The following is a 12,242-nucleotide window of genomic DNA, read 5'->3' on the forward strand; positions in this document are numbered from 1 at the left end:
CTTACTTCTTGCTTCCCTTTGTTATTTGGTTTTCACAATAACTCCCAATGATAGACATGAACTCTATAAACAGATGAAGCTAACATCTTAGAAGTTTGCTAATTTTCCTAAGGTCCCAGTGGATGATAACTGTAAAGCTGGGCCCTCTAAGGCCCAGCCACCAAAGATTAATCATTGTATTTGACTACAACTTTCTGCATCAATAAGTGTTAGAAACAAAAGAAGTTTTTAAAAAAATGAAAAGTTAATCAACAAAAGTTTAAAACAAAGCACATAGAAAAGAACTCACATGCTCCAAACTAAATATGGAATCTAATGTTCTACTTAACTAGATATAATAAATAATAAAAATGTATAAGCCAGCATTTATTATGCTCAACTTTTAGGGAGGGCCTACCATGAGTAAACAATCTAAGAAAAGCACATCTAGAAAAACAGAATGAAATAAAAAAGATTATTAGGAGAAGATGCACAGCACACACATTCAGAATCATAAATACACACAAAGACACATGCAGGAAGAGAAAAGAGTAAAAGAAAATGAAACGCAGAGATTATCTTTCAAGATTTATAATACTTCAAAGTAGAAAGTCTAACAATCCTTCTAAAAATTTAGAAACATTGTATTTTGACACCCTTAATTCTTCATTCTCAGTGGGTTATGCCCAAACTTTCCAATTTGGAACACAAAAAATATATAGTTCTTCTTTCATCGAATATCATCTTTAACTTAATAATCCTTTAAAATACTGCATTTAAAAGGTTGTAAAGCCTTTTTATTTTGAAAGACATGCTTGGTAAGAATAAATGCGTAGGTAAAATGAGCCCCAATATAATAATGAATCAAAAGAACAAGTTCTAAAACATGGTTATATAGATAAGTTAAAAACAAGTTTATTGGAGGCAATTATAGTCAATTCTTTATGTTGGGGTTATTAGAAAATTAGAAAAGCAGGAGAAATGTGTGATTCCATATGAGACAAGTGGAATTTAATTTCAATTTGGCAATACTGATATTATTCATTTCTCCAAATATTTTTTTAAAGCAAATGTTTTTTTTTGTGTGTGTGTGTTTTTAAAATATATTTTTATTGATTTTTTACAGAGAGGAAGGGAGAGAGAGAGAGCTAGAAACGTCGATGAGAGAAACATCGACCAGCTGCCTCTTGCACACCCCCTACCGGGGATGTGCCCGCAACCAACGTACATGCCCCTGACCAAAATCGAACCTGGGACCTTTCAGTCCACAGACCAATGCTCTACCACTGAGCCAAACTGGTTTTAGCTGTCCAAATATTTTTTAAAAAGTTCCTTTATCAACTGAACAAGTATTTATTAAAGGCAGTAATATGTGCCAGGCCCTGTTCTCAGAACATATTCTAAAGCAAGAAACAAAGCCAGAAAAAGCCCTGCTTGCATGGAGTCACACTCTAGTATAAGGGAGAGAGACAACAAAAGGATAAATAAAACATACAGTATGTTAGATTTTAAATGCTGAGGATACAAATGAAGAGGGAGGGAGATAGGGGGACTGTGTATGTGTATGAGGGGAGGGGTAGGCCAGGAATACCCTGATAATTGAGTTAAGACCCAAAGGAGAAAGTGAGCTATGCAAATATATAGGGGAAAGAGAATTTAGGCAAAGGAAATAGCAATTTTTCAGTACAGTAACTGAAATTTTGGTCTGCTTTGCTCATAAATCTTGGTCTGAGTCTTTGGTTGTTTCCTTAAATTCAGGGACTAACACATTAGGCCAAAAACCTTTTATTTTCAAGTAAAATCTTAACTGGAAGGGAAAATAAACAAAGCCTATAATAAAGGAGTGCTCAGAGATTGTAATGGATGGTGAAGCAGCCAAAACACCCTGAGATGGCTCTCCTTATGAAATGACTGAGTGAGAAACAATTCAGTAATTTAAAATTCTCTTTTTCGCTGCAATCAACAATGGGTTGACTGAATGTGATTGTTCTAGTGCAGGCAAACACAGAACGATAATACTGGGGCATTTTTTTTTTAAAGCATTCCATATCTAAGAAGAAATTCAAGCACCATAAATCCCTTACTTCTTTCAGAAAGACGCTAAGAGGCTAAATACGAATGGCCCATTTAACTCCATGTAATGCATGCAAGTGGTCAACAGATTTTAATGCCACCAGATGTGACAGGCAAGGAATAAGCTAGAGTTTTCATAAACCCGTTCGACCAGGGACTAAAATGTGGTTTTGGCTACATTAGTCTGATTTTCTGTTTCCCTATTTCACCAGCACTCCAACAGTCAATCTATTCATGGGGTAAGAGTGGAAGAAATGGTACCCCTATCAAAAATGGATTAGAACGGTTCCATAGCAAATTCAATCACTGTTGCAGTATTATTTCTTAAAGTGTAACACCCTACCCATCTGTAAAAAGCAGCTAACTAAAGTAATGCTAAAATAATACAATTTAGGCAAAAGATTCATAATCTTTTCTAGATTCAAATTAAACAAAAATTTAAATATTAGATACAAATAAAATGATTTACGAAATTTTAAACTAAATATGGACTATTAAGAGATAACAGGTCAGCCCTGGCCAGTGTTCTCAGTGGTTAGAACATACTGCAGGTTCAATCTTGGCCTGATAAGGGTAAGTGTGGAAGGCAATCAATCAATGTGTCTCTCTCAAATCAAAGTCAGTCTCTCTTTCTCTCTCTTTCTCCCCCCCCCCCACCTTTCTCCCTCCTTCTCTCCCTCTCCCATTACCTCTATCTAAAACTCAATGGAAAACGATTTAAAAATAATAAAATTAAAAAAAGATAACCACTTCAGCACTAACATTTAGTGATTCAGGTTTCTGAGGTTTTAAAAAACAATTAACTTTGCTAAAAATAAAACAGCCCTAGCTGGTTTGGCTCAGTGGATAGAGCACTAGCCTGCAGACTGAAGGGTCCTAGGTTTGATTTCAATCAAGGGCACGGGCCCAGGTTACGGACTAGATTCCCAGGAGGGGGCATGCAGGGGGCAGCCAATCAATGATTCTCCCTCATCATTGATGTTTCTAGCTCTCTCTTTCTCTCTTCCTCTCTGAAATCAATATATAAATAAAAAAATAAAACACAAAATTTGCCTCTAAACGGCTTCAATAAAAAATGTTTTTGAAAATGTCAAACATTTAAAAACAATATATAAAATAAGCAATATAAACTTAAAACAAACAAAATAAAGTACACTGTGGTAAACAAAATTACATATTGTAAACAAACAATATAAATTCTGAAATCTTAAACTGCTTAGACTTTGCCAGGCTGCAATATCCTGTATGGAATGTATCGAGCTTATAACTGCAGCTTGCTTTTAAAACAGGTGTACAAGAGAATGTCACTTGATCCAACGCCTCCTTGCTTTGGTAAGTGATACTGGCATTGAGGCCAAGAACTAGAATTAAGCTCTGACTGGGCCTATGAACTGACACAGTCTATTCAAGCTGCTTCAGCATCTGAGCACCAAGCAAATGTGCTGTGTTAGTTACTGTTAGAAGATCTTGACATGAAGTAATCCTGGGTCCTATTAATTTCCCAATAAATGAAGCATTAAAGTTTAATTAATAACAAGTGCTGGGATAATTCAGAGCCATAGAAAATCTAACAGGTGGGGAGCAATAAGCAATGGCCACTCATGTAATTAACATAATATATATTGATTTCACATGACAAGGAGATTGTGCATTAAAATCACATCCTGATCTAGCATTAAAACTAAAACCAAGACAGGAAGGGTGAGGAATGTAATTTCTCTCCAGACTACGTTTTTCAGATGTGCTGATGGTGGTGATTACAGGCTGCCTCAGAATTTGATAATCAGACAGCATGAATCAGCAACTGATATAGTTTGACTTTTTGTTAACCCATCCAATTACGTACATGCTACAACAACACACAAATAGCAGCACCTCCTGCCTCCACAGAGGGTGTCTCTGCCCACCATGAGGTATCCCGAAATACCAGTCCACATAACCAGAGCACCATACTTAAAGAAGCAATGTGACAAGTTAGAAATTTTTATTTCATTCATATTAAACCTAATCTAACTAAAAAGTGTTTCATTTACTGGAGTAAAACAGTACCAAACTAAATTTTGTAATAGTTTAAGTATTTCTGCAAGGCAATAACCACATATGTAGTACTTGTAGAAAAATGAGTCTATCTGAATTAATATTACAGCCTGAACGATGAGTGAGTCCGCGTGCCCTGTTCCTGTCAAACATTCGCTGAGGACCTCTGTGTGCCGGATACTGCGCTGGACTGTGGGAACCTCTGATTTCTCCTCTTCCCATGGCCACTGCCGCTGCTAACACTGCTCCTGGCTAATTCCTAGTAAGCAGGCGCTACTCAGTATGAAAAATACAAGCAGCTTACACAATATCGTAGGATGATTCCACTTCTGTAAACAACATCGGTCCTGTGTTTGTTTTAAACGTGTAAATTAAAATACTAACAGTGGCTAGCTTAGGAAATGGAATTAGGGGTGAATTTTTGCTTTCAGTTTTTCTATATTTTTGATATGCCACAATGAACATGGACTACCTTTAAAATATAAAAGCTATTTTATTTTTAATCGCTCATTATTTAAAAGTGGGTTCAGGAGCCAGTTTGGCTCAGTGGATAGAGCGTCGGCCTGCGGACTGGTCTCAAGTTCGATTCCGGTCAAGGGCATGTACCTTCGTTGCAGGCATATCCCCTGAACGGGTTGTGCAGGAGGCAGCTGATCGATGATTCTCTCTCATCGATGTTTCTAACTCTCTATCCCTCTCCATTCCTCTCTGTGAAAAATCAATAAAAATATATTAAAAAAAAAAAAAGTGGGTTCAGGAGAAGTGCATTTATATTTGGTTCTTAAATAAGGTATTGAAGCTTCGTTGGCTCCCTTGGAAGCATTAATTAGATACATGAACTGAAGCAATAATTACATAACAAAGGAAGGGAAAATACAAGTTAAGTCTCAACCTTAGAGAAACCATCATTTCCATTATTTCAAAACAGAATAAATTAAAAACAAGGGGGGAGCATGAGCAGTCATTTCAACTGGTCATTTGCTACCACCAACAAGGCAACTCCCAAAGGCACCAGATCCTGCTGGTGGGATCCCTGCAGTCAATATTCACACCTAAACCTTGGAACTTTTTTATTTTGTGTGTGTGTGTGTTTTTTTTAAATACATTTTATTGATTTTTTACAGAGAGAAAGAGAATAGAGAATAGAGAGTTAGAAACATTGATGAGAGAGAAACATCAACCAGTTGCCTCCTGCATACCCCCTACTGGGAATGTGCCAGCAAACAAGGTACATGCCCTTGACCGGAATCGAACCTGGGACCCTTGAGTCTGCAGGCCGACGCTCTATCCACTGAGCCAAACCATTTCGGCCCTCGGAACGTTTTAAAAGCCACTTATTAAGAAACGCTCAGAGTAATAAGTACCAGTACAGTGCACTCACTTAAGATCTCTGGGCCTTTTTTCCTATGTAGAATTTAAAAGACAATAAGATAAGATTTGGATAAAAATATTATAAAGAAGCAAGTTTTGATATAATTTAAAATTTAAAGCATTTATGTATATATAGACCTGAAGGTAATTATATCTTTCAGTGCTTAGGTCTTCAAAAACCCAATCTTTTTTCCTATAGGACTCAATGTTCTTTTTTTTATGTCACCAGTTATTTTTCATCTAAATGCAAGTTCTCACTTTTATGATTTACAAAATAATGAAGTTCAGATAAATGATTTTCAGGGTCCCTCTGAGTCTTAACATTTTACCATTCCTTGAAGGGCCACATTAGTCATTATTTTTCCTTAGGAATAAATAACTGAAGAAAAAAACACAAAGGTATTTTTAGTCTTAATTTCAAACGCCCAGAATTACTTTTCACTACAATAAATTCTAACAAATGTATTCATATTTTTCTATTTCAATAATAACATTTACATAGGAAAGTGACAAGAGTGTTTTTTCTAATAATATTGTGAACCTTTAGGAAAATAAAATGTAAATGAAAATCAATGTTCTTATCGAGTACTACGGAGAAATTCCAAAGACAACCAACCTGATGACCTGGTTGCAGTGAGCGCACATGGGAGTCCGTTTCCCTGCCGGGATATGCTCCGCTCTCTGCACGAAAGTGTCCTGGTCGCCTGGCTGCGGCTGCCCCCCAGCGGAGTTGGCCGGGGCCACCGCTCCTGAGGAAGTGGAGCTATTTGAGATTCTCCCAGTGGAAGGTGCTAGGGGTCAAACACAGAAAAATCAGAATGAGAACGGGCCAAATGTAAGCTTTCTCTAACAAATAATAATAGTTCTTTTAAAAATAATCTACTCACTGTCTTATTCACTCACACAGTCACTCACATTTAAGGAGATGTTACGTACCAAACGCTGGACTGTGATTACAGAGATTAACAGAAATGAAAATCAAGGATTACAACACAAAGAGTCTCGAAAGACGCGTGCACAGCCTGTTGCAGGAAAGAGAAATACTTCTGTATCCTGGAGGAGATAGTTAAGGTGCTGACAACAAGGTATTTCTAGTCATATATACATCTCTGCTAAGCATTAATTAGATTTCACTTGAACTATATATCACAGGCACATTAAAACTCTCGATGGGTTGAAAATAACACTTCTATATTTTTATCTATATTCTTCTCTTTTATTCTTTAAGAAGACTGTGCAGTCACCCAGTCACATAAGGTAAAGGTCCTACGAAAAATCATCCTAGGACCTTCTTCTCCCTCATCTGTGGTTATAATGGGTTCTGTTCATTTTATTTCACAATAATTCTTAGTTTTGCCCTCTCATCTCCATTCCTACAACATTGTTCTGGTTTAGGTCCTCAACGTCTGCCACCTTTTCTGTCTTGTCCTCCACGAGTGATCCTCTCAACTGCCACTGAAGACTTCAATCTGGCCTAATCATAGACCCACTGGCAGGATTTCTCTGTCCTCTGAGCACCAAATGTAGTATCACCTTCCAATCACCGCAGGCAGGTTCCACTGGCAGTCTCTGCCTGGCCCGCCACGACTGCCTTTTAGTTGGTGCTACTGTAACGCCTAACTGCCTCACTTTTTCTTGTGAATGGGCCTTCACTGTTGTTTCTCTATGCTTCTTCCTCTTCACCTAGTAACTACAACAATTTATTAAGATTCAGCCCAAAAGCCTATTGTTCCAAAAATCCTCCTTGAATTATCTCTCCCTGCTGCCCCTTCCATGTTCGCATAGTTTTCTGTGAATTATTTTATTATTGCTTCTATTACACATATCTGTGTCTTCTGTTCTCCAACCAGCTAGTAAGCTCCCTGAAGGGAGGGACTATGTATTATTCATTACCCTCACATCTAATACAGTGCCTGGAATAAATAAACGAATGAAGGAATAAACAAATAAACTGGAACCAATACGTAAGTAAATGAGTGCAAAACTGTAAAGACTGAAACCAACAGAAGGCCAGCTTGTTACCCACAGGCAATTAAAATGTAATGGAAGAGAAAAAAACATATATATTAAAAGGGTTTAAAAGGAACAACTTTTAAGAAAACCATGCAGAGCCCTAGACGGTTTGCCTTAGTGGTTGAAGTGTCAGCCAAGGACTGAAGGGTCTGGGGTTCAATTCTGGTCAAGGGCATGTACCTCAATCAACTGCAGGCTCAATCACTGCCCGGTCAGGGCATGAATGGGGTCAACCAATGGATGTCTCTCTCACATTGATGTTTCTTTCTCTGTCTCTCCCCCTCCTTTCCACTCTCTCTAAAAATCAATGGGAAAACATCTTCAGGTGAGGATTAACAAAAAATAAGGAAGGAAGGAAGGAAGGAAGGAAGGAAGGAAGGAAGGAAGGAAGGAAGGAAGGAAGGAAGGAAGGAAGGAAAAAGCATGCACAATACAAGATAATATAGTAGTGTATGTACATATACATGTGTGTGTCTATTGACAGGATCTATACTAAAGGTGTGGTCAAAACTGGATGAGAACAATTAGGATAATAGAAAGGACAATTCTCCCTCCCAGAATAGAGCCTGTCAGCAATGACATGCAAGGACAGAGCCAGAAGCCATGCGTTTATAAATACTCCGCACGTCTCCTGAGGAGCTCCGCCTGGCACTGGAGCTGTGAAATGGCACTTTGCAGGCCAGGGAACTCGACTCCTGCCCATGTTTTAAATGAGTCCACTGGACTAGGAATATGTGTTCATTCTCTTAAACTCACACTCTCTCTTCTAGAAACGGGAGAGAAAATTATTATAACATTCACTGTGAACACTCTCTTCCTTGTGACCTCATTCACTCACACAGTGCAACTGGGGTTCTTCCATTGCTGTGTCCGGTCTGAGTTCTCTTGGAGCACCAGGTGAGCACTTCAATGCCCAATCTGGCCTTTCCATTAAGGACATACAGTGTATTTCACCTTCTTGTCCACACTGCCAGCTCTTCACGAGAAATCCTATGGTTTGAATTTTCCCACGTACTCAGACATGGCCTTCTGCCTCCCTGACACGGTCCCCAGATGCCAACAAGGGTTTCATTATAACTGTCTGCAAGGTCTGTCCCTTCTTATTAATCCAAACCCATCCTCTATCGCTGGAGTCCTGGTTTGAATCCCTCCAGCCCGGACCATTACAAGTCTCCTAAGCAGTGTCTCTGCTGTACTCTCTTCTTTAATCTCTTCTGCTAAGTTCTTTTTCCCCAGATACCCTAGTCTGACCATATATTCTTTTTTAGAAAGCTTTTGGTAAGTCCCTGCTCCGCACTTACCAAATGCAGTCCTGATAGTCCAGCCCCTTAGCGAGCTCACTCCAATCTTTCTTACAACCTGGTCTTTTATGATCACCCGTGTCCTTGTCATCATCATCATTCATTCTTGATTTTATTTATTTAATATTTAACTTGTGCTGGCACTATTCTCAAATCCTTACAACAGCCCTATGATTTGGGCATGATCAGTACCCCTTTTTTACTCTGAGGTCAAACTCAGAACAAAAGGCAGTCCGAATCCAGGTGGTGGTCTGGCTTTGGAGTCTGCTCTTAACCTGTGCTCCAGTCTAGTCACTGTCCCCTGAACCTGCCATGCCATCCCCTGCTCCTATGGTCCCCAGGCAATGAAAGGGCCCTTTCTCCTCTAAGACTCAGTTTTTCCATTCTGCGAGGCCACGGATGTTCCATTTTTGTTCCCAGCATCCCCTGAGCACTCCAGCTAGAAGTGCTCTCTTGCTCCCCTTAATGTCTATCAACACCCTGCCTGTATAATTTATTTGTTATTCATCAGTAAGTCCTATTATGCCTTTTTCTTATTAATTCAGTTACAAATGCTTAAAAGACAAACTATATATTCCTTTCTAGCCACTACCAGGAAACTGCCTTAAAGAGTGAAGTCAAAAAAAGTTAATACTTAATCAAATAAATGGAAAAGGTAAGGTTGTGAATCACTTTCATTTTGCCTTGTGAAAAGGCCACTATAAAGAAAGACGTTTTTAAAACATGTACTGGGTTCAAGATTTCAAACAGTGGGAAAGCTACCAATTGAAAAATCTGAAAAAGAGACCTCAAAGAGAGCCCAACCCTTTCATCTACCATATGCCTTTATTTTATCACATTATCTATGCATAAGCCCTAAAGTCCCGAGTCGCTGAGACAGTTTTAGCAATGAAAGTGTGTAGTAATTCTGCATCAGTCATTGTAAAAAGCGACATAACCCATCTGGCCCCTGCCTCCAGGAGAAGGTGCATGGGGAACTAACTTATTTAACATGAGAAGCTGTTCTTAAACTTGAAACATCTGACCATCTTAAGCACATATAAAAAGGCTCTGAGCTCAATGCTGTTCCTTGCTGGTGAAGAAAGCCTCGCTTTCTGTGGCTGCCCCATTTTCGCCGCGTTGGATAAGACCGAAGTTCTCACACCTTCGTTTTGTTGCCGTGTTGCTAGCACACTGGCCCGCACACAAAGCTACCCGAACCTGTTAATTACCAGGCCCCAAACATGCCCAAGCCCCAGTTATTTCCCATATGAATAAAGTGATGATGTTTCATTTCTTCAGATTGAATTTCTCACTACGCTCGCACAGAAATGGGCAGCTTTGGAGCCAGCCCGGCCTCTCCTCACTTGGCTTCCTGGGGGCATGGAAGTGTGAAGAGGAGAGGCCCTGGGTGTGGGGAGACGGCACACAGGAGCCCTGCTTCCTTTAGGATTCCGAGGAGCACTGAGCTACCCTATAGGGCAAGCAGTCTTCCATGGTAACAGTGATAACACTACTTCAAATTTAGTGAACCTGTTCTAAAAATCAACCACTTTAAGGTAGAAAAAAAAACAAACACATTTCTTTAGAATAGCAACTTAAAGATGACAATCTACTTAGTTGCAACAAATGGGGTTTCTTTTCTTTTAAGTAGTAGTAGAACTATTAAATAAGAACATGGAATTAGCCCATTTCATAAGCTAAGGATCTAAGTCAGAAAAAACTTAAGTGACTTACACTAACTGAATAATAAATGAGTCCGTAAAGGTCACAGTGGGAACCTTAGGGAGTTCTTGACTCAAGGTTTCCTTTTTAACCTTCACCTTGAGCTACTTTTATTAAATTTGGCTTCTTTTGTGGCTAATCTCTATCCCATTAAGGTTCTTGTTTTTAAAATAATTTTTTTCCCTTTTGAATCAGATACACTTCAGCACAATAAAACTCATCTAGAAATTGAGAGCCACTAGCTACTTTCCAAACCAGTGTTGGTGAGAATACCTTCTATTCGTTTTAGAATGGCTGAGTCTCCTAAAGTTTTGAATGACGTGCACTCATAATTAATCTATGCTTCTGTTTTTTAGCACTGACAGTCAAACCCCAAATTACAAAGATTATCATTAAATAAGTAAACATAAAGTAGTGGGAACACCCAGCAGCACAATAGACTACTTTCTTAGTTTATAATATGTAAAGTTGTTGAATTAATTGACAAAATAACTACTTAAAAAAAAAAACTTAAGCAACAACAGATACTGCTCTTACTGGACACAGTGCTTTTTAATTGCTGAACATATTCAGTAGAACAAGTGAGGGGCTGGAACACGAACTGCTCACAATGCAAAAGATACATAACTTGATGACTTCTTACCAGCTCCACAGTACATCCTGGTCCAAGCCACTATCATCTTGTTTGATTTATTACAGTTACCGCCTCTATTTTACTTCCACACTTGCCAACAACACAGAGGCCAGATTATGCTGCTACTCTGCTCAAAATCCTCCAATTGTTCCCTCCTAAGTTATAACTAAAACCAAAGCTCCTATAGAATCTGACTCCTGCCATTTCCCTGCCCTGATCTGCCCCTCTCCTCTCTGCCCACTACGTATGAGCCGCACTGGCCTCCTTACTATTCCTCTCAATGGCCAGCATGCTCTTGGCTCAGGGCTTTCGTCCTTTCCATTCCTCTGTCTGGAAATCTTTCCCCAACTTTTGCACAGCTTGTTCCTGCACTACCTTTAGGTCTCTGCTCAAAGGCCATTTTATCAATGTGGCTTTCTCTGACCATCCTATATAAACAGCATCCCCTCCCCACAAACCACATTCCCTATACTCCTTAACTGGTTTACCATCCTCCTTAGCATTGATCTAACCTATTTTACACGCTTTTTATTGCTTTTTACTATCTATCTCTTCACACTTTGAGGCCAAGGACACTGTATTTTATTTGTTGCATAGCAGTCTCTGGCATATTGCTTAATAAATCTTTGTTTAGAGAATGAATGATTCCAGCCCAAAATAATTGTCTTTCCACTAAAAGAAACCAGAATTTTTAGAGAAGCTGCTGACTCGAGGTCTGGGACAAAAAATGAACAAGGAATGTCTAGAATATCTTGTCAGATTAGAAAGCTGTCAGAAAGTACTACAGTTGCATCAAATGGATCTGGCAAAGCAGATAAGACAGTTTCTGCATTAATAAGAATAACAACTCCAAAAGAGCAAAGTGCTTCCAAAATGTTTAAAACAGTTCTGGATTTTCTTTAAATTGCATCACCTTTAGAGAATGCTAAGGAACCAATTCTTTATTTTAAAAATCAGCAAAATGTAAATATAAGGAAATAATCGAGCTTTAACAAAGTATTGTCTCATCATTGATCATGTGTCATCTATATCCCTCACACTCCCTTGCATCTCTGAACTATTTTGAAGCAAATTTAAGAGTTATCACTTAATACAGACTATTTCTGTATGATCTATAAGAGAAATCTTAA

General features: G+C 38.7%; 1 protein-coding gene across 10 annotated transcripts in view; it reads right to left on the minus strand.

Moving 5' to 3' along the window:
• The window catches only part of PDLIM5 (PDZ and LIM domain 5), a 197,633-nt gene that overhangs the window by 15,046 nt on the left and 170,345 nt on the right, over positions 1–12,242 (minus strand). For all 10 annotated transcript variants that reach the window (XM_036411320.2, XM_036411311.2, XM_036411295.2 and 7 more), the window contains one exon: positions 6,077–6,251. In XM_036411320.2, the coding sequence (XP_036267213.1) occupies positions 6,077–6,251 (175 nt within the window). The remainder of the gene's footprint in view (positions 1–6,076; positions 6,252–12,242) is intronic.

This window comes from Pipistrellus kuhlii, unplaced genomic scaffold, assembly GCF_014108245.1.
Source record: "Pipistrellus kuhlii isolate mPipKuh1 unplaced genomic scaffold, mPipKuh1.p scaffold_m20_p_1, whole genome shotgun sequence".
In the NCBI taxonomy this organism is placed as follows: domain Eukaryota; kingdom Metazoa; phylum Chordata; class Mammalia; order Chiroptera; family Vespertilionidae; genus Pipistrellus; species Pipistrellus kuhlii.